Below are 23914 nucleotides of genomic sequence, written 5' to 3' on the forward strand. Positions count from 1 at the left end.
TGAAGGACTGTGAACATCTAGCCATATATGGTTGGCCGAAAAAGAAAATCTTCGGCAATCTGTCATTCTTCATCCGCAGAACGTGTCTTAGCCATCGCAACGTATCTCCCATTATAAGCCTAGAAAGCGGGATTGGACCGCACTTATCGTATAGCATACTGTTTGATATACGGTAATTCAGCTGGGTACTCAGAACAATCTGAGTTCTGAGATCTTTATTTAACATTAAAATCCATAAAAAAAAATTACTTCAAGACAATCTCCCCCATAAGGCTCCATGGCCGGGAAAGAACAGGGGAGAAAAAAAATACCAAGAACAAAAAAATATAAACAAAAACCAAAAATTGAGTCGCCCACCTTAATAATCTCCAAAAAATGACAAGCTAGGCAGGGGGTAGCACATGATTTCACCAACTCAATTAAATATCCAACTCAATCCAGAGACATCAACTCCAAGGGAAACTGGAATAAAAAATAAAGACAAAAAAAAAAAAAACAACAAACAAACCAAATTATTTACTAGCTAGAAAATCTCTAACATAATTTTCGAACATACCAAACGAGTGGCAGTTTCGTACGAACTCTGGGAGCGTGTTCCAGATCCTGTTGCAAGCTGTCAGAGGGTTGAAGTCAGACCTCACTGACGGTGTGTGAAGAACCAGTAAATTGTTGGAAGTGCGGAGATGATAAGTCGATTGATCAGAAACAAAAGATATATTATTACATAGGACAGCAGGAAGATGGCCGTGCAACTGTAAAAAAACGAAAGAAGAACAAGAAAGAAAATAGAGAGATTTCAAATCAAGCAAGGGTTTAAGTGAAAAACGGTTAGTTTCCTGAATAAGAGTCCTTGCTTTATCATAAAGTTTTGAAAGTGGCTTCAGAGACGAGGGAAAAGTTGACATCCAAATAACAGAACAATATGAAATATAAGACTTAACTAGGCTGCAGAACAAGAGTCTAAGAATCGACCCTGGAAATATATATTTGAGATTTCTAAGGATTCCAAGACTCCTGGAGACTTTCATTTTAATCAGGTCAATATGAAATCCGTAGGCAATTTCCCTGAAAAACATCTAGCAAATTCTCTTCCGTTTTCTATCATCCTCCATCCGCAGATCTGTGTCCATCCGCAATCTGTCATCCTCCATCCGCAGAACATGCCCTAGCCATCTCAACCTTTCTCTCATTGTAGCCCAGAAACAGGATTGAACCAACTTTTCGTACAGCATACTGTTTGAGATGCGGTGAGACAGTCGGATGCCCAAAACAATCCTTCAGCAAATTCTCTGGAAAACGTCTGGCCAATCCTCCTCCGTTTTTTGGAAAACCCACGCTTCACAACCATATTTAACCACTGTCATCACCGTAGCTTCTGAAATTCTAATCTTCCTATTCTTCCAAACTTTTTTCAACTCTGAAGAAACACCTTAGCCTTGGCTGTTCTACTTTTAACATCTTCACTGCCCCTACCGTCTTTACTAATAATACTACCAAGGCGAGTGATGCTCTCCACCCAATTAATCTTTCGTTATTAAACTTCTCCTTTTCATCTTCACATGTTCCTAACCTTAGGGACCTAGTCTTCTTAATATTAATTTGCAAACCTACTCTAGCATCCTGAATTCGTAACACCTTTAAAAGCTCATTCAATTCGCTCGAACTTTCGTCTAGGGTGCTTAAATAATCAGCATAATATAAATCCAGGAAAGTTTTCCTCCCCATTTGATTCCGTATTCCACCATTGCCTTTTCTGTGCTCCTTAAGACAAAATCCAGCAAAATAATCCATATAAAGGGGGGGGGGACAAAACCTGATTAACTCCTTATTTAACGCGGAACCAGCTACTAACCTTATGTCCTACTTTAACTGCAGCAGTATTATTCTCGTACATAACACTAATCACCTTAGTTTTTTTGAATGAACAGTGAGAAAATTGTTCAATTTGGTTATACCGATATTGTTGGATTGATTGGTAGAGTGCATCTGTGGATACTTAAGTGGGCTAGGTTAGATCTACGCTACTAAGATTTGCTCATAAAATTGATTTTTGCTTGATGGTATCTATTGTAACAACTAGCTCACTTTTTTGGCGTTGACATTTTTAGCCTTTTACTAAATTTTCCTATTATAATTAGCGCTCATTTAGTTATACTGGAAGTGCTGTTTACCATTTACAAACATATTGTTTGGATACAGTTTTTTGGCAGATAGTGAGCCAAGCGCCAATACGTCTAGCTTACAGTCCTGAGCCATGACTGAAATTTCTATCGGCTGTTTGATGGAGTGCAAATTAGTGCATATCACACTGCTGAACTATTTATATCGCTCGATGGAGACTGGTGTAAAATCTGACTCGCTAATTAAATCGTGTGTTCAGTTCATTGAAAAAGATGTGACTTTGGAAGCAAAGAAAGTGCTGTGTGTCACAGATTTGAATCACACATTTTGGTAAGAATTTTATATATTTAGAATCAACATAAAAAGCCAATACTACCCATATAGGAATTGTCATGAGAATTCTATTTTATTTTTGGTGAATATTGAATATTTTATTTTTAGAGACTGGTGTAAAATCTGACTAGCTAATTAAATCGTGTGTTCAGTTCATTGAAAAAGATGTGACTTTGGAAGCAAAGAAAGTGCTGTGTGTGATGAATCCGGATATGATGAGCGATGTGTTCGACATCTAAAAGAGGAGGAAAATGACATTGAAAAAATGTTGGCAAAATATGCGAAGGACCAGAAAATCTTGCCAAAGTTTTGATTCACGATCCTCAATAGGTTTCCGCTCCCTCAGAATTGACCGGAGTATATGCAGTATCAAAATTCAAGAAATTTACAAGAAACTTGATAAGACCCTTGATAAGTTGAGCCAAGTGCCTGTACTTAGCATTCCTGCGGGTTCTAGGAAAGAACCTGGAGGCAAGTCTTCTCTTCTTTACTCAGTAGTGGTAAAAAATTCGACCAAGCCATTATTTACGGTAGAAGAAAGAAAAAAACATAATAGACTAAGTATTGGTGCAACTCATGATGACAACACGATTGACGTCAGACGATATAGATCTGATTTTAAGGTACTCGTAAACAACAAGCCCCTAGCTGAAGAGATAGCGAGTTATTCAAGGCATCCGATCAAGAAGCAGCTGTGAGTGTTAAGTCAAAACAGTAAATTGGAATTATCAAGCCCATCCTGCCTGAATTTCAGAATGATCTGTACTCTTTCATTCATAAGTGTAGCAAGCCAAAAAAGATGGATATTCAAGATATTCTTCACTGATTAAGTGGACTGGGATTCTGCAATCGAAAACCAGTCAAAAATAGGATACTAAGATCGCTTGGTTTTTTGGGGGGGTGTTTATCCTTTTTTCACAAATCAGGCAAATTTTCTCAGATTTTTGGTTTTGGGTAGGTAATAATAAACTGAAAGAATTTTATATATTTAGAATCAACATAAAAAGCCAATACTACCCATATAGGAATTGTCATGAGAATTCTATTTTATTTTTGGTGAATATTGGTCCCAGTCAATTTTTACTTCAGTTTTTTAGTCACTACCTATTTGGTAAGATTCTCTTGTGGCGAAACATTTTTTGAACCTGTTCATTTTATTTAGTTGAATAGAACAATAAAAAGAAAGTGGGTTAATTTGACAGACGGATAGTAAGTTTAAATTTTTTTTTCTTTCATTATTCTTTTTTTTAATGTCTGAATATATAAGAGATTTAAGTTCGAGTAGAAGAATTGTTCTGTTTTGAAAGAGGTACGCTACATTTTACATGGCCGTTATAAAATCAAAACGTGGTATCTATGCAGGCAGGAAGATTTTTGAGCATCTCTACTCCTTCTGTAAACTATTCTAAGGCGTAGAAAACGCCAATACTATCGGTATAGCAACTGTTATGAGAATTTCATTTTTAGTTTTGGTGAAAATTGGTCCAAGTCACTGTTTACTTCCAGTTTTTATGGTACTTGTTATCTCCCAAGTGAAACATAGCGAAAGCAAATTCTGTCGGTCGGTCGGTCTGTCTGTCGGTCTGTCTGTCTGTCCCGGTTTTGCTAGTTTAGGAACTTCCGGGTAAGCTAGGACGATGAAATTTGATAGGCGCATCGGGAACCAGACTAGATTAAATTAGAAATTGACGTTTCCCTGATTCGATCATCTGGGGGGAGGGTAGTTGGGGGACGGTAAATCGGAAAAATTAGAGAAAATGAGGTATTTTTAACTTACGAACGGGTAAACGGATCTTAATGAAATTCGATATTTGGAATGAATACGTGTCTAAGAGCTCTTATTTTAAATCTCGATCGGATCCGGTGCCATTGTAGGGATTTGAAGGGAGGGGGCCTAAAATCTTGGAAAACGCTTAGAGTGGAGGAATCGGGATGAAACTTGGTAGAAAAATAAGGACAAGTCCTATATACGTGGTTGACATAACCGGAACGGATCCACTCTCTTTGGGGGAGTTGGGGGGGGGAGTTTTAATTCTGAAAAATTAGAAAAAAATGAGGTATTTTTAACTTACGAAGGAGTAATCGGGCCTTAATGAAATTTGATGTTTGGAAGGATACCGTGTCTCAGAGCTCTTATTTTTAAACCCGACTGGATCCGGTAAAATTGGGGGGGGGAGTTGGGGGACCTTAAATCTTGGAGTGGTCAGATATTAATGAAATTTCATATTTAGAAGGACCTTGTAATTCAGATATCTTATTTTAAATTCCGACTGGATCCAGTGTCACTGGGGGGGATGGGAACCGGAAATCTTGGAAAACGCTTAAAGCGGAGAGATCAGGATAAAACTTGGTGGGAAGAATAAGCACAAGTCCAAGATACCTGACTGATATAATTGGACCGGATCTCCTCTCTTTTCTGGAATTGGGATAGGGGGGGAGGGAGTAATTCGGAAAAATTAGAACTCTCATTTTAAATTCCAACCAGATCCATTGGGGGGAGTTGGAGGGGAAACCGGAATTCTTGAAAAACGTGAAAATTGAGGTATTTTACGAATGGGCGATCGGATCTTAATGAAACTTGATATATAGAAGAATCTTATGTTTCAGATACTCCATTTTCAATTCAAATCAGATCCGGAGATATAAGAGGGTTGGAGGGGGGACAGAAACCTTGAAAACCGGATATATAGGAAAGCCCTTGGAGTGGAGAGATCAGGATGAAACTTGATGGGAAGAATAAGCACAAGTTATAGATACGTGATTGACATAATTGGAACAAATCCGTTCTGTTTGGGAGAGCTGGGGGTTGTTAACTTGGAAAAATTAGAAAAATTGAGGTTTTTTTTTAACTTAAGAACGGATCTGTTCACTTTGGAGGAGCTGGGGGGTGTTGATTTGAAAAAAAATTAAAAAATTGAGGAATTTTTAAATTAAGAACGGGTGACCGGATCTTAATGAAATTTAAAATTTAGAAGGAACTCATGTCTCAGAGCTCTCATTTCAAATCCCGACCAGATCTGTTGACATTGGAGGGAGTTGGAGGGGGAAACCGTAAATCTGGAAAAACGCTTAGAGTGGAGAGATCGGGATGAAACCTGGTGGGTAGAATAAACAAAGGTCGTAGATACATAATTGACGTAACCAGACTGTATTCGCTCTCTTTGGGGGAGTTAGGGGGTGGGGTTCAGTACTTCGTAGAGTTTGGTACTTCTGGACGTGTTAGGACGATGAAAAGTAGTAGGCGTGTCAGGGAGCTGCACAAATTGACTTATTAAAGTCGTTTTCCCCGATTCGACCATTTGGGGGCTTAAGGGAGAGGAAAAATCAGAGAAATTGAGGTGTTTTTAACTTACGAGTAGGTGGTCGGACTTAAATGAATATTGATATTTAGAAGGACCTCCTGACTCAGAGCTCTTATTTTAAATCCCGACCGGCATTAAGCCTCTGATTTTCCTTTTAAATCAATCTATTGATTTTAAGAATTTTGCTAGAGCTCACACCATGTGAGCTCTTGGCTCTTCCTACTCGTCACAAGTGCCATATGAGCTCTTAGCTCTTGTTTTTTATCAAAAACTATTTGATAAGATTCTCTTATGACGAATTTTTTTTTTAACCGGTTCATTTTATTTAGTTGAATAGGACAATAAAAACAAAGAGGGTTTATTTGACAGCTGGGTAGTATGTTTAAATTTTGTTTTTCTTTCACTATTCTTTTTTTTAATGTCTGAATATATAAGGGATTTAATTTCGAGAGGGATTTAATTGTCTTGTTTTGAAAAAGGTACGTTTTACATGGCCTTACATTACCTATACATTACCTATGCAGTTAGGATGGTTTTGAGCATCTCTATTCCTTCTGTAAAATATTCTAAGGGGTAGAGAATTGCATAAAGACAAGTCTACATCTGTTATAATTTACGGAAGCAATACGTCTCTCTGTAATTATGGTTTGAATTTAATTTTCTTTTAAAATTAAATGCATAATAATTCAATATATTATTGATCAAATAAATTGATCCCTAAACAAGGACTCCTTGTCTTTTAAAATTTACTGTATTTTGTTTCATTTTGCAGACAATTAAATTGTTCTTTTTATTGGAGAGTTTTAAATAACAGTATTTAAAATAAACTTATTCCTATGACAAAAATTTCCTGAAATAAATTCCCTTTCAACCAGCCACCACTGACTTGTTGCGTTTGCCTCCACCTAGAAAACTTTATGGTGGCGCCCTTGATGCATATCAATATATGTATACTAAACGGACAATCCACAGCCAACTTTTTGTTTTCAGTAAAGTGCCTATTATTTTGTGGTCTTGAGAAGGTATGGGGGATGTCAAAAACATAATTTCCAGACCTTTCAAATACACAGAACTATTGGCTATCTCAAAATTTTGTAAGAGGTGTTTTAGGAATTGATGGGCGTGAGGAGGGGGCCTTGTTGCCCTTCAATCAGTTTTAACTAATAAAAATGTCACTAGCCCGTTCAATTCCCAATCGAATAAACCTTTTTTGAAGTTTCAACGTTAACAAATGGCTATCTCAAAATTTTTATCAAATGCATTACTGGTAAATACTAGGTTTGGGAGGATGAGGGTTATCTACCCTCCGATCACTCTGAATCTTAAAAATGGCACTAGAGCTTCTGATTACCAATTCAACAATCCCCCTCAGAATTTTATACAATCACCCTTTCTATATATACCTTATATGCCCCCACGGCTGATTTTACTTTCCCTGAGGGCTTTGGGGGGGGGGCTTTCATCCTCAAAGACATGGTTTCTGGCCCTTTCAATTACGTTAAACAAAATTTCTATCTCAAAATTTTGATTGAATGTGGTTGGGAAAATGATGGGCAAGGGAGGGGGTTAGTTACCCTCCAATCACTTTCGACTATTGAAAAAGACACTGGCCCTTTCAATTTCCAATCAAATTAGCTGTTTTTTTTCTTCATCAACAAATGCAATCTCAAAATTTCTATCAGGTGCATTTCGTGAAAATACGACTTGTGGGGGGGGGGGGTTTACATCCTCCGATTACTCCGATTCTTAAAGGGGCACTAAAACTTCTGATTACGAATCCAATGAGCCCCCTCCAAAGTTTATAGGACCATCCATTCTATATATACATTAAATGCTACCAGGGTATAATTCACAACTCTGGCCCTGAGGGCTCTGGGGGGGAGGGTTGCCATCCTTAGAGACATAATTTCTGGACTTTTCAATTACGTTGAACAAAATGGCTATCTTAAAATTTTTATTGGATGTGTTTGGGGAAATGATGGGCGTGGGAGTGGTGCTAGTTGCCCTCCAATCCCTTTTGCCTATTAAAAGGGGTACTCACCCTTTCAATTTCCAATCAAATGAGCTGTTTTTGAAGTTTATATGACGAAGTTTCTGTGTGTTTGTTTATGGGGGGGGGGGGTATCTAGCCTCTGGTCACTCTGAATCTCAAAAATGGCACTAAAACTTCTGATTTGCAATCCAATGAGTCCCCTCCAAAGTTTATACGATCATCCTCACTATACCTTAAATACCCCCTAGGCATAACTTACAACCTTTGCCCTAAGGACTGTGGAGGTTGTTATTCTCAAAGATATAATTTCTGGATCTTTCAACTACGTTGAACAAATTCGCCATCTCAAAATTTTGATTGAATGTGTTTGGGGGAATAGTGACCGTGGGGAAGGTTAGTTGCCCCAAAATCACTTTCAACTATTTAAAGGGGCACTAGCCCTTTCAATTTTCAGTGGAATGAGCTCTTTTCAAAATTTATACGACAAACCCTTCAATACGAAGTGCCCTGGTAAAAAAAAAAGAAAAAATAAATAAATAATACATTGTGCCCACATCGCTCTTTACTTAGGCAGCACTATTGCAGTGCCTATGGTGACATAATCTCAATGAACTAATATAATATTCTTTTCACCAAGTAACAGTTTAATTTTGATGAGAGACTGATATCTTACCACATGTTGACAATGTGTAATATATGTAAAAAATATCTATAAGGAAAAGAAAGTAGCCTACATTTAAGAGTCGCAAAATTCCTAGAATTTTGACCGAAGGGTCAAAATCATGAACTTTAGACTCTTTTTTTTCGTTGTTTTTGTGGATACAGCTAAAAATGTTTAAGCTGAACGTGCAAAATCCCCTGTTTCTATGTGAATGAAATAAACAAAATCTGTTAAAACAGCTGGTGAAAATTTCTTAACATATATTACTTAGAGGATTTTGCAATGGTTGACAAGGCCTTTCAGCCATCTAAAGGTGAGAATATAGACTCTTCGTATAATTTTCATCATCTCAAAAAGTTAGAGCTGTAACATTTATATAGTTTTAGATAAACTAACTTAAGACATATACAATCTGGCAGTTTTAATATCAGGAAAAATTCTTTGTACTGCTATAAGCTAAAGGTTCTAGTTATTTTTAGATTATGCTGATAATTTAAGCATCCTAGATGAAAGTGTGAGCAAAATGAATGATTTTTTTTAAGTTTTGTGAGTTCAGGGTGCTATAGGAATGGAAATTAGTGATAAGAAGACTAACTCGCTAACGCTAGGAATAAGTGAAGATGAAAAGGTGAAGTTGGGTAACGCAAAGATTTATCAGGTGGACAAATTGACTTACCTTGGTAGTATTATAAGTAAAGACGGTGGGGTCAGCAAAAATGTTAAAAGTAGAATAGCCAAGGCTCAGGGTGTTTTTCACAGTCGAAAAAAGTATGAAAGAACAGGAAGGTAAGTCTGATAACCAAGATTAGGATATTGGAAGCTACAGTGAGGACAGCGGTCAAATATTGTTTTGAGGTGTGGGTGCTCCAAAAAACGGAAGATGATTTGCTAGATGTTTTCAAGAGAAATTGTCTACGGATTGTTCTGGCTACCCGGCTGACTGACCGTATTTCAAACAGTAGGCTGTACGAAAAGTGTGGTTCGACCTCGCTTTCTAGGGCTATAATGAGAGAAAATTTGATATAGCTTGGGCACGCTCTTCGGATGAAGGATGACAGATTGCTGAAGATTGTCCTTTTCGGCCAAACGTCTAGGGCTAGACAGAAAGAAGGGCGTCAAGATTAGTGATGAATCCATTCTTTTACAATAGCCTATAGCCACTATTCCTTTCTTCCTTTAATGATTTAAGATGAGGAAGAAGTTTAGCGGTGCAAGTTGCGTAATAGGATTTGTTTTTTAAGAGATACAGGTGTCTGTTATGTTAATTACTTAAAGACACGCAAGGGCCAGGAAGAACTTTCAGGGCCCCCCGCCAAATCATGTATTCTTTGGTTGTTATGTTTAAAAACCTACGAGGACCAGGGAAAAGCCTTCAGGGACCAAATTAAGTTGAGGGTCCCCTCAAGTAAGGACATGACCAAAATTGATTATAACCCAATATTTTCATCCTTCACACACACACACATAACATTTTGCTGCCTTCAAACCAATGAGTTTTCCGCCATTTGTAGGAGCAGAACCGTTATACAGTCTAGACGTCTATTGATTTTTCTAGCAACAAAGGTTTGTTATTCTACTAGCATGATAAAATAAGGAGTGTCCCATTATTTCCAGGAACAGAAGTGATACGTCATCTACTATTGATTTTCTAGGAACAAGGGCCTTGTTACTCTGCTAGCGGGACCCGGAAATTTTCCATTTTCCCCGGGGGGGGGGGTTAAAACTGGGCACTAAAATAGAATTTTTCGTCAGTCTTGTATTAGATTTAGAATATACAACTTGATTTTAGAAAAAAGATCCGTCCCAAAGATAACAACAGGCGAGTCTCTATGTATATTAAGAATACCCCCCTCCACCCATAAAATAGGGGGCATTATACCCAAACTTAACCTAGTATAACTCCCTACATTGGTTTAATAACTAAAAACCTCCATCTCCTCCAGAAAAAAAGTTTTATCGGAGGTATAATAATCATCTAATTTTCTCGTAGATTTACACTTACTCTAAATTTGCTATTTCAGTGTGGCTTCTGCTATTCTAGCGGAAGTGTAAACTTAAATCTGTCATCTCTTTGGGCTAGGCATTAATCACTATCCGTCCCCCTCTTGACGCTAACTGTTAATGACCTTGAATAGCAAGATGGAACCTGGCTTAAACATTTCCATAAGCAGGTATCGGGGTTAAACATTAAATATAGCACGCTTTCAGATGTAGCCTTAGTTTCTCGTGAGGTGGTAAAGTAATGCATATCGTTATGTAATTGAGCAAAATGGGGTCTATCCGCTTTTAAGCCAAATACTTCTTTTGTGAGGTAAAATGACGGCTTAAACAATTCGGCTTTGAGGGTACTGACCAGTAAAATAGTTATTTAAAAATGCCTGCTATATTTAAAATAGATGCAGAGCGGTGGAGAAGATTTTATTTTTATGGTAAATAAAAATAATTAAACAAGGAACATTTTGAACATAATAATTAATTACTGTGTAAGGCCCCTCCACCCCTACTAGTCATTATCAAGTCATATTTTTCTATGGTGCATGGCTTATTAAACTCAAATTTAAAAAAGAAGTGTTATGAAGAAACTAGGAAAACTAAATTTATTCCTGTTTCCTCTATTTGTTGAAAATTACTTCTATTACATTTAAACACAGTTATATAAGACTTTTGTAGCTCAAGAATGAAATATGTGTGAAGAATATTTTCGTATACTATAATGAAAAAAGAAATCACCAATGCAAGAACACAAACACAGAAAAAACACACACCATAAAAAAAGAATGACATAAGGAGAAAGGAAGACTGTTTTCCTACTTCAGTAATTAATATAGATCAGTACTTGAACGAGGCCTTAACCCTACTCATCCATCCACTTACATAGGTCAAACAGCATAACCATGCACAGTCAACCGCAAAGAATAATCCATGGATAGGCAATCATGTCGTAAGTAAGTTTAAGTCGTCATATACCGAATATTAAAAACAATAAGAAGTACATATAATTCAGAGGCAACAACCCAACACAAAGGCTCATCAAGAGAATACACACTTGCTAATAGGGTTTTGGCACTTTAAATTCCCCTTATTTAAAAAAAGTAAAAAATTTAGTGATGATACCCAGGCAAGTGGCGTGCCTACCGTAGATTCCCTACGGTATCCCCGTGCTCGGTATTGCTTCCAAAATATATGCCTATTAAAAAACCAATGTAAAAGAACTAAATAACTCCAGAAGTAACTTATCCTGCAGTATTATTGTAGAAATAGCAAAAAACGCAAAGAAAATATTTACGGTCTGCAATATTTGCTAATTCCAATTTTTACGTTAAATATCCAATTTTTTACTTTACCCCTTACTAGGGTTGAGGAAGTGCCTTTAATCCCTACTAAAGTTTAAATCCCACTCGCTAACCCCAGGCTTACACATAATTTGCTAATGTTTTCCCCATGGTTCCGTATCATTACGACATTTTTTCTATGTGTGGGCCTCGTCAAGGTGGGTGGGGGGCAAAGGGGTTATTCCTGAAGGCTAAGTTCCCTACTTCTTATATTGTCACATATTTCCATTTATTTTAACCATATATATTCTTTTTATCAAAACTAATTTCCATATATGATTAAATAATTTATGGAAATTAAATTAATAATGTATTGTTTTACTTCGTGAAAAAAAGTTTATTTCTTTTTAAGGAAAATTCTGAGTATGAACCTCCCAGTTAGAGGACGAGGAAGGGATCTGACCCAAGCGTGCCGATAACCCAAGATACTGTCCCATTGCAGGAAGAAAATTTTACCTCTTCGTCTCCCGAGCTCCTTGACATTAAAGCTGCAGGGCCTTCAGGACTAATGACACCTAAGCAAGGTAAAGAAAAACGTGCGTCTCCCCAGTCCCTTGGCAATGAATTTGCTGATCTTTCTATGCCCAACAAGCAAGGTGGAGTTGCTGGCCCTAATATAAGTGAAATTCCTTGATTTTTAATGAAAATTTTAATGTTTTTTTTCAGCATGGGGGGAAATAATTACGATATAGAGAACTTTATTCACTAACTCCGGAAGGGGGAATAATGGCAATGCCGTATCTTAAGAATATGTCTCTTTTCAGGTTTTTATCAAGGCCCTCAAGATAGTTTTTGAGGAGACCCTTGGTCCTAAAGGAATTAGTCTTTTCACTATGATTTGACGCTAGAAACCAATTGTATTTTACTGTGGTGGGTGCATTCTTTTAGAGATAAGTAACTTTTTGAAAATAAGGTGTTTCAACCTCCTAAATTCTAGCATTGAAAACTTAGTGTTTTACTGTTGAAAGGGGACCATGCCTCTAAGAAGAAGGATTTGAAAACCCTAATCTTTAGATTATTGATGGGTTTCCTTTTCAGCTTAATAATAGAGCAAAATATCAGGGTCCTCATGATAGTTTTTGAAGAGCCCCTTGATCATAAGGAAAATACTTTCTGCTGGAGATTAACTATGAGTTTTAACATTCTGCTTTCTAGGAGGTAACTTGAAATTTCGCCCCTTGTTACTTTTCAAGAAAACGAACTGTGTGAACAATATTTTAGCGGTGTCCTATTGTTGAAAGTGACCTTTAAGAAGGAGATTTAAGGACTCTATTTCTAAAATAGATATTCTTTTTCCGCCTATTAACATTTTTTTACAGCTTAAGATCATAATTGCTTCAAAGAATATTAATTGTCACTCTTTTTTTTAGGCCACCATTGGTGATTTTGACCAGTTAATTGATCGTTTGCTGACGAATTTCATTTGGAGTAGAGTGGAGCAAGCCCCAAAATAGACACAACATTCCCATCTCTCTGTAGAACTAACTATAGAACTTAGAACACTATAATATCTGAAACGTAAAGGGAGTCAACTTACCTTGATGTTTACAGTAATTTGAGCCTCTTAAATTCTTAGTTCGTAGTGGGAGGGTCTATAGATGTGAAAGGTCACTTTTGGGGCCCATTTATGGAATAATTTCTGGTCATTAAACCTTCTAACACTAGTGAGGTCATTATAAATCTGAAAATTAATTCTTACGTATAAGCAAGCAAATCCTAAAAATTTTTAAAAATTTAGACTAACATTGTTTTCCTTTTCAGCCTAATATAAATTTTTTCAGGATGAAATCAAAAGTGTTTCAATGGTCTTATAGACTCATATCACTTTTTTAGGTTCACATACCAACATCTCAAGGAGCCTACAACCTCTATGAGGACCTTGAATTGCTAATGGAATTTGTACAGGCCCAAGAGGGAAGTGAACATGAGGGGGGTGAAAGTGTGGGGGTGAACTCGCTTCACGTAGCCCCTTATCTTTGATTTAAGACGCGTTTGTGTGAGATCTCGGTCTCAATAAGGACTATGAATGGGTTGACAAACTACCAGCAAGTGACGTAGATAAAGTACTCACCCCAAAAAGTGAGATTGAAGGGGGAAGACAAAGGGGAAGTGGTCCACCCCCTGTTTTGCCTGAATTTTATTTAGCGGTTTCAGCTTTACGCAAAATTTATGTTTTCAGGGATGAGTTTGGAGAACTATTTAATACTCTAGCAATCAGTAGTATTATCAAAGATTAAGTTGACATATTGCACTCACATGTGAGCAAGATTTGGGCACTTTTTGAAAAACAGATTAGGGAGGGAGAGAACGGGACAGAGTAAAGTATTCGTCACTGAAAAAAATATTCCTTTGAATGTAAAGTCGGGTGGCATGAACTCCCATTTCCTGCAATTTAAGATGCAGACGCTTCACCCAGACCTACATAATTTTGAAGGTGTTTTTTCAGATTGCGTGGGAAGCATTTTTAATACAGCGAAGAACCTTAATGAAAACGGGAGTGGGTCATTAGTGTTATTTATTGAAAATTTGTAATCTGTTTTAGGAGGTTTTTGTAATCTGTTTTAGGAGGTTGTTTTGAAAATAAATCTGTTTTAGGAGGTGGGAGGGAGAACAGGTGTGTAAAATATAATGCGGATTTAAAAGGTTGTAAGGGTGTATAACACTTTTCTTTTGATACAGGGCTTCAGGGCTTCAAGTATTCAGTTATTGTCGCAGGATATAAACCCCGTTTCAACGATGCTAGTATAATATATTTTATGGGTTTGGCAGTTATTGGGTCTAAGGAAGGGACTGAGTGTTCTAAAGTAAATTTTAACTTTTGACTTTCGCGCGAATACAAACCCTCATAGGTTTTCCCCAGCACAAAAGTGTTGTATTTTATTTATTTATTTATGAATGTTGAAATAAAAACTTGAACTTGACGGAAGAAGGGAAAGGGAAAGGGGAAAAAAGAAAAAAGACTGTTCAAAGGGACAATATCCTATAACACTTAAGTGAATTGATTTTTTTGAGAGGGCTATTGAGCCTTTAAAGATTGCGGTTTCAGTGTTAAAGTAGGATAAAGAGTATGAAAAGGGCGAAGTTCAAGAGAAAAAGAAGTTTTAAATTCAGTAAGGGTTCCATCCATTGAATCAGTGAAGCACTGGGCCTGGTTTCTTCACGAGCCGCCAAGTAACCCTGATTCAACTGGATATTTTTTATTCGAACTCACATGATTCAGGTTTAAAGTGAGGGTAAAAAGGGGGGATCTGCTTTTATCGTCCAATGAGTCTTTCAAGATTCTATACAGGATTAAAATTGAAGCATCAAATGAGGCACCGTAAGGGTCATGAGAACCAGTCCATAGAGATAGTTTCGGGTGAAAATACCATCTTGCGATTTAAAAACTTTCAGAATTCACTCGGTTTCTTTAGACATAAAAGATAAACTAATGGATGAGTACAATTCATCAAACTCGAATCATGTTAAAGAACATATGGCCATGCAGTCTCTTAGAGACTCGAGTAATACCACGCAATTCGTAGAGGTATTTGACAAATTGGGTGAAGAAGATTGCGTGAGCTCCGCTATAGTTATACTCATGAAAGCAGCTAAAAAGTCAATTTCACGGCTGAGCAATTTAAACTATCAAATGAATGTATCGCCAAAGAACGAGTTGGCCGTTAAAAATTAAGATAAGTGTTGGGTGTGTTAGGAAATTTGCTGAGGGTAGTGAGAAAATGTTATTCCACTACCATGAACAATTTAAGCAATCCTTTTTTATCGGGAGGGAGTAACTTCCGTGTACTGGCACATAAATCCTGTAGATATACGGAATAAGCAACATTCTTTTCTATTGGTTTGCTTTGATTTGAAATTCTTATTATCAAATTTGGCACGATTGCAGAAAGGTGAAGATGTAGATGGCTTATGGGTAGACAGATCTTTTCATATAGCATCATACCTAAATCATCTGATTATGTTGCTCTTCTTAGAATTCAAATAGAAAATGGTTGAAAATGATAATATGTGCTTTAATAAACTCCTTTTTTAGATTCCAATAACTTTTTCCCAAATCCCTAAGTCTATTCATTTAAGTACAAAAAAGAAAAGATTTTAATAGTTTCCTTCCCTTTATACAGCACTTTCCCGATGCTGTAATTTATGACTTACTAGCTGTTTGGATGAAAACAAAGGATAATTTCTCAAAACTGATTGTGAAATACTAGTGTAACTTCTTGACTTGGTAAAAGATTTTGCTGTCCTGTGCATAAATAGACAGGTGCCTAGGGATTCATTGAGTCCCTATAGTATGTCTTTGGTAGATGATGGTGGTATGCACTGGACACCTTCAAAATAAAGCTTATTGCCAACCGTCATCCAAAACAGAATATTGCTGTACTTCACGTTCTTTGTGGATGCTGCCCAGCGGTTTCAAGGTCACAAAGATTCATGGAGCCCTCCAATTCGATAAAACCATAGATTAACACGTTTATTGACTCCTCTCCGTCAGTAGACGATCTGAGGCGAAAAGGAAGGTTGAAAATAAGATCTTTAGACTTTTTAAAATTCGGCTTTCAACACGAATTAGCTTTCATATGAGTGCCATAGGAGTCGTTTTACCACTGTAACCGACCCAAAAGAATGTCCCACAATGACTGCAGACCTGATTTTCACATCATTCACGACCGTAGACCTCAATATGGTCCTTTTGCATAGAAAAAAGAAGCGTCATTTTTAAATAAAAACATTGCTGCTGGCAGTAGAATTTTAAAAATATCAAAAAATTCATGTTGAAATTGTATTACAATGTGTGTAAGCTCCAATGGCTGGTGGAGGAAAGTTCAAGTTTATTACAGGGATATAGATTCACTATTATTAAAATTTAAAACTTAAACTTCATTACACGATTTGGAGAATGGTAAGCGAACTAGCTCTAAAATGGACCACAAGAACTGGGAAAAGTCAATTTGTCTGGAGTTAATGAAATTCCAGGCCCAAAATAAGCTATTATTTTTATAGTCCGAGAGGGAGAGCAGCTTGATATCTAGTGGTGTGCTTGTTGGTCAGAAGATGGATTCTGTGAAAATGCACAATGAGAATATCAAAAAAGTCTGCAAAGGGGTGTCTTCACAATATGTAAACGAAAATTTCGACCTGACTGTCTATAGGAATTTCAATTTCAAGTTTCTAATTTAATTTCAAGAGCGGAGGCCATCGTCATTCAGTCTTTAAAATTCATAAATTACACAATTAGAGGTGAGAAGATGTCATGTTGGCCATATCAGATAAAATATATGTGCGCGCAGACGGTGTGAGAGTACTACTACAAGGTCATTGCCTCAATTCAGATCGAGACGTATGTTTAGAGAATAGGCGGCGCCTCGGTCTGGAGAAAGCTCAATAGTTGGTGGGTCAGGTAAATCAATTTGTCGGCAAGCACAAATGAAGTTATAATCAACGGGAAGATATACAACTCAATTAATTTGGTACCACATTTAATTTCAAATCGTATAGGTTTTTACCATTGAATAGTCATTTGTACACATTTTTAAAGTGATCAAACTTTTCAAAAAGTCTTATTGGGAATAAAGGTATTTTAAAATGATTAAGGGAATATGGAGAAATGTCAAAAGTTGTTTTTAAATCGTTTTCAAAAAATGCTAGCACGCCAAGTGGGGATGATGATTTAAAAGGTATCAAACCAAAGCCTCTTAATAATAGTGCATCACCTATTAGTACGTAAAAGGGTATCAGACGCTTCACATCACGATTGCGTTCAAAATGACTCAAGTTTTAAAACGTGTTTGCGGAAGTATTGGCGAAGCGGGAAGTTCCGTTCTTTCACCACACTTGCTCGAGTCCCTGGAAATGAAATGAATTTAGCGAGAGAGTATTATCAGAATGGACCCAGTTATGCTCTTCTTCGAAATAATAGAGTCCGTGGTAGTTAATATATAAAGACTAAAGCCTTTTCCCCATTACATATATTATAGGCATATCTTTTGGCTTTAGACGAGATTCAAAGAAGTCATCATAATCCCTACAAGTGAATTTTACTTGAAATCAGTTCTTTTAGTTGCTATGCATATGACATTCCATCGCGTTCAAAGAGAGGTGGTGAAGTTCCTAGAGCCCTTGAATCTATCTTTGAACAAGATTCATATAGAAAAATTCAAACAAATCGGGGAAGTGAGTTTGTTAATCCACATGCAAAAAAAAGTTTTATTGAAATATAATAGAATACTCTATCATAGTCATAGTCTGATAAAAGCAACATTGGTTGAACAATTGATAAGAAAAATTCAACTTTAAATCTCAAGATATTATGTATTTAAAAATGCTTTTTCTTTTACTCAAGATTTAGATAAAATCAATGTTGATTTATAATCAACGCCCTCGTCGATCCTTGTCCAATCTTAGTGCTCTTGAAGTTCATCACAGTGTAAAATACACATGACATTTTTCTTAAACAATATTCCAATGAAGAGAGACAAGTAAAAAAGAAGAAATTAGTATTGGTGATACAGTTTGAATCAATCGAACAAGTAATGTTTTTGAAAAGGGGAATTACTTGTGGTCCAATGAAGTTTTAAAGTGTCAACACTCTTAGACATTAAACTGGTAACGTATCATGTACGTGATATGAAAGATGAAGAGATTCTTGATGTTTTTTACGAGCATGAATTGCAAAAAGTTAAAAAAAGCACAGAATTGTATCAAGATGAAATGATATTAAAAAGTTGAACTCACAAGGATAAGAGAGAGTGAGAAAAAATAAATCCAACCGAGTGAAGACAGGGTTATTTGGAGGTCAATTCATCCACCCACCTAGCTACATCTAATGTCCTGGCTCTTGTGACAGTATTATAATTTTCCTTCTTCTTTTTTGACAATTTTGTGTAATCTTTATGGCTAATTTGCATTTTGGGTATAGGAAGCAGCCTGAAATTATAAGACTATGTTATATGAACCGAGAATGCTATATATAAAGCTTGTATTTTGATTAAAAAATGCTATGAAAAACTACCTGAAATACAAAACATTGTTTCATCTTTTTATTTTGAGAAAAAAAGATACGAGAAGGTATGGAATAAGAAAGAAAATGAAACATCGTACAACAAAGTTCTCAGTTTTATTTAAAATTAACTCTTAACTGCGAGAAATCACATGTCTTGGTTATTCCTTGGAAACTAAAATATCTTCACCATTACTCAGACCACATGCTCCATTTTAAAGACTGCCAATTCCATACTACAGTTTTTAACATAGAGGTTTGTTTTCTAAACTTAATAAGTCTATCTACCATAATTCCAAAAGAAGTGTCAGCCATATGGGCTTAGCCTTCATTTATGCTTAGTTTGCTTATTGAACCTTTCAAAATTTGGCGTAGCTCTCTTATTTGTGATCCAAATCAACTCACATCTTTTCATTTTTAAAAGGAAAATTGACGAACAAAAAATTGACAGACACATTGACGGACAAATTGACGGACTGAACATTGACGGACACATCTTTTGCACTCAGCACTGCCGCATAATTCAAAAAGATAGTAGCTTAAATTCATAATACAAGCTAGATCAGAAAGAGCACAACCCTATAATAAAACAATAGTTGTTCTTTCGCATTGCTACATAGGTGAAACCACCAATTATTTTTAACTTTCTATCTCTTTTGAATTTTTGAGTTCCAAAATTGAAATCAAAAGTACAAGTTTAACATTTATTTTGAATCTTTGTTTTAGCTTTATGAAATACTTTTTAGTTCTAATTTTATTTTTTACTTGTAGCAAAAATTAGGGTTTAGCTACTTTTGGGCCATCCTGTATTGTTAATAATTTGGGATTAATCCAGACGAGTATTACTCTCCTGATGAGGCTGTGAATAAACAAAAGAAGATGATGTCAAATTACATATATTATCTTAGCATTCTGAATAATCATTGATGCTATCAGGAAAAACATTTTTCTTGAAAAATCCCTTGTAATTTCCAGGCGGATCATATAGAGCAACTACGTATATACGTCCTGATTTGATGCTTTTCGCTTTTCCTATTCCAAGATATTCAGTTTTCTTCCAAACCATTTGAGTGAAGTGCCCTGGAAAAATATAAACATGAACAATATTTTATTTTATTTCAAATAGACCGGGAGACCTAACTTTAAGTAAGCAGTGATTTATGCTCATAGTGTTCAAAACTCTGAATAGTTATGAGAGGAATTTCGATAACAATACATACATGAACAAAGTCTTCCTTTCATTGTATTTCAGAATATAAAAAAAATTAAGTTTGAAGTTGCCCTTCCACAGCTATTAGGCTGCGGAAATTTGCAGAGGAGGAATTTTGATAACAATATAAACATTAGGAAAATCTGCCTTTGATGGTGATTCCAAATATGAAAACTTTTTTTAAGATTGAAATTGCCCTTCCAAAACTATTAGGTCGGGGGTTTTGTAAAATTAGTAGAGAAAACGCCCCCAAGAGGGAAATGCTCTTGATAAAAATTGAATTCTAAGACTCAGAATATCAGCAAGCTCTATGACATTGGCTTAAAGCCCCTGTTCACAAAATAAGAAATTTCACCTTTTCCCGAGAGGGTTTGAAACGCATACTTTTTCCCAGGGGGTTTTTAGTGTTAGAAAACAACAATTCTAACTTGACAAGGACTAAATTGTCCTTCAGTGAAAATTCTGATACAGCCAATTAATCCGACATTATCAAACACTCATCGCTGCATCTTCCCAGTTCTAGAAGCCATAATGTCGAGCGATGTTCTTTATGACAATTACGCCTAAAATTCTGAAATTATACTCACAATTACTTCTGAAGATATATGCAGACAAAAGAAACGGCTACTATAGACAATTTATTTTTCTGGTTAATTTTGATGCAAAGTTTCACTACTAAAACTAATCGAAATACAGCTACGGAGATTCCAACTGTGTACTTTTTGCTTCGTCCTTAGACGCTTTGCTTCGAGGCCGTTCAAGTTATAACTGAAATTTGATATTCTAGTTCTCGCAACAAACGTTTACTTTTAAGACTAATCGAAATAGTACTAGCCATTTATCAGCTAAAAGGAGCTATTTTTCTCACTAGAAAGTTTTTTTAAACACATTCTCAAATTTTCGACTACCATGGGCCGTGGCTCGTTCTTAACTAGGTTGCAGCTATCGCTGCGACCACTGTAATCGTGATATAGATTAGATATCATTTTATATAGCTGATTCCCTTGTATTTATATAAATTTCAACGCACTTGTGTATAGTTACGCACCAGCTATTCAAGAAGAGGGCCAATTGACCATACTGTGAGTGAGAATTGGGGCGTCTAAAGCCTCAAAGAGTGCGTGTTCTAAATTAAGTGAGAGGTCTTTCAGATAAACATGAAAAGAAAAGGGATTTAACATTACAATTTTCTGCATTGATTGTGGAGGGATGTACAGAAGCCTCCTTGAAAAGACTGACTTATAGAAATCAAGTAGGAAAACTTGAAAATAAAGAGGGTAAAATTAATTTTTTATATTTCAGACCCCTCTCCCCCGGTGACTTTTTCAAGTGTTGCCCTCTAGCGTTCCTTGACGATGTAAACTTGAATAGAAATATTAGGAGTTAAAGAGTAAGGGTGGCAGCCTCTGTCACCTCAAAGGCAGCACAAAAAGCACTACTTTAATACAGAGCCATATGCCTTCAATGTTTTACTTATTCTTTGTTGTTCCCTTGCCACTTCGCATGGAAGGGGGGAGACGAAGCTTCTAATACCCATGTTAAGAGACAAAAGTCATTTGGGGATAGTCAGCTTAATTCTCATTATGTTAGACCCAGATTTTGAGATAGTCATTTTGCTAAGAAACGTTGGAAGGGGTATTAAGTATGCCTCCGGAGTTAACATAACTCCCACAACCCCAGGGACAATAAACTTAAGTTAAGTAAATTTAGAATGTTCAAAGATAGGTTTTAGTAGAAAAGCAATTAGGGATTGTTTCCTAGACTAAAATTCCCGGGCTTCGACAAGGGTAAAATCTCTTAGCGGCACGGGTAACTTTTAGGCTTGAATTTTGGTTTTGCGGGAGGGTAAACGAGTTGAGAACTTTTTTTGTTTTTCTCTTTCCCCAAATGTTTTTGTGCTATAGGCTAATATGGGATTTATGATCTATGCGGAAATAAGTAGCAAGGCAAATCAAAGGACACAATGTGTTGCTACGGGTTCATCCAGATTATCTAAATACTACATCTGTAATATCTCAGGAACGGCTCAGGGGATGGAGATAAGACTCAAGGTAGTGTTGGAGCAGGTAAGGGCAAGAGGAATTAGAATTGTTCGTTAGGGAGATGGCTGAATAAGTTTTTTCCAGTCAACCCAAACGTTTTTGCACAGGGACTTAAGATCTATCCACAGTTAAGCAGCGATAGGAATCAATAGACACCGTATGTCATCAGGTTATCAATATAACGTATCTGCACTATCTTTGAAACTGCTTTGGAAAACAAGCTGAAACTTTCGGGAAATTTTTTATTAGGGTGGATATTTAGATTTCAAATTTCAACCTGGGGAAGGGGGCAGAGAAAGGCTAAACATAATTTGTCTCAAGTCTGTCTATCAGTTATGACATTCCAAGCTCTTGTGGAGGTAGAATCTACTCACAGTGAAGTAGTAATTTAAATTTAGAGGCATTATATTTACCCAGGTTAACAAAATAGGGGTATTCATAGTGTTCCATGAATGGCTTGGAAGATCAAGCTAAAGCTTTCAGAAGGTATTGAGGGGCATAGTGAGCCTTAACTTTGGGCTTGGGTAAGGAGCAGTGGGATTGTACACACACTAAGTGTAGTAATTAAGTCCAAATAGCATAACCAGAATATCTAAATGACGGTGTGGGGATTCAGCATCAAGATTTGACTGGAGAACAGCTTGAATTAGTATTGGAGAAACTACCTGAAGTTAGTTTTTGTGGCTCAAAATCGTAGTTGAATTTTTTCGATTCTTTATACCATGTATCGATTACTTCTTCTGGTGTTATATTAACTTTTCCTTGAGATGACCAGCGACTAAAGACATTCTCTCCGAATTCTTCGAATAAAAAGTTCTGCATAAAATCCAAGTTGGCCAGGTTTTCGGCGTGGTTCTGTGCCTTCTCCATCAACTATAAATAAAGTAAATTCTGTTTTTGTATTTTTTGCAGGAAAAAAATCGTTAACGAGATAAACTAAAAGATTCAGAAAAATTTGGCTCTAGTCAATTGTACAATATCAGAAGTTAAATATTCCAACTAATCAAGAGTGTTTGTAAGTTGTATTCTAATAAATAAAATATTTCAATTAAAAATAAGCTTATTTTTTCCATCATTGTCCGAGCTACTTAGAATGAAGATAATTCATGACGAAGAGACTAAAGACTCCTTACATTGCCTTACACTATATTGCCGAAGAATTCTTATATTACCTTCTGAAAAAAATGTAGATGTCTGGTTAAAAAAATTTCTTTCGACTTTTTCTCATTATTTACTTTATCATTTATTATATCTTTCATTTATCTTGTATTAAGGTTCAGATTCACTCAATTTTATAGGTGACATTTTAAACCATTACTTCATCAAGTAACATGATTGAAAAGTGAACAACACGTAAAACAAGTTGCATATTATCAGTTATTTACAATTAAATAATTTAAATGAGTCAATACACTGGAATTAAAATTTAATTGACAAAGGAAACTTGCAGTTTCTGTAGTTCTAATAATAGATTGACAAAGCCATGGACACCACCAAAAATTCCTCCAATGGGGGAGGACGGGTAACTTTTTCAGCAAATTCTGTTTATATAGTTCAACAGTAGAGGAATGGCTGATTCAGAATTAAAAGTAATGCCTTAACGCCACAAATACTAATGCTTTGAGATATTTATGGTTAGTGCCAATTGCAAAGATCGGGCTGTGGCTTCAACAAGAATAACCAAAGATGGCGTTAATTTCCCGATGCTAACCGCTGATGCACTGAATACAAAATATTCTATTTTTAAACAGCGACTTAAAAATATGTTTTATCTGAAACATTATTTTCCGATTCTATTACCTTACCCTTTTTTAATATCAATTTAAAAATGATTTTCCACAAAATAAATTTTTTACAAAAAATAAGTTCTTTAAAAATTTAGAAAACACTTTGGAGCTGAATGTTTCTATTCCTCTTTATACA

The 23914-nt window shown here is 36.1% G+C and overlaps 1 protein-coding gene across 1 annotated transcript in view; it reads right to left on the reverse strand.

Moving 5' to 3' along the window:
• Nucleotides 1–19619: 19619 nt before the first annotated feature.
• LOC136035414 (uncharacterized) overlaps nucleotides 19620–23914 on the reverse strand; it is a 91043-nt gene continuing 86748 nt past the window's right edge. Inside the window, exons 15-16 of the mRNA XM_065717207.1 lie at nucleotides 22657–22864; nucleotides 19620–19819 (exon numbers count right to left, since the gene is read on the reverse strand). Of these exons, the coding sequence (XP_065573279.1) occupies nucleotides 19644–19819; nucleotides 22657–22864 (384 nt within the window). The 3' untranslated portion in view covers nucleotides 19620–19643. The remainder of the gene's footprint in view (nucleotides 19820–22656; nucleotides 22865–23914) is intronic.

This window comes from Artemia franciscana, chromosome 14 (assembly GCF_032884065.1).
Source record: "Artemia franciscana chromosome 14, ASM3288406v1, whole genome shotgun sequence".
NCBI classification, from domain to species: Eukaryota; Metazoa; Arthropoda; class Branchiopoda; order Anostraca; family Artemiidae; genus Artemia; species Artemia franciscana.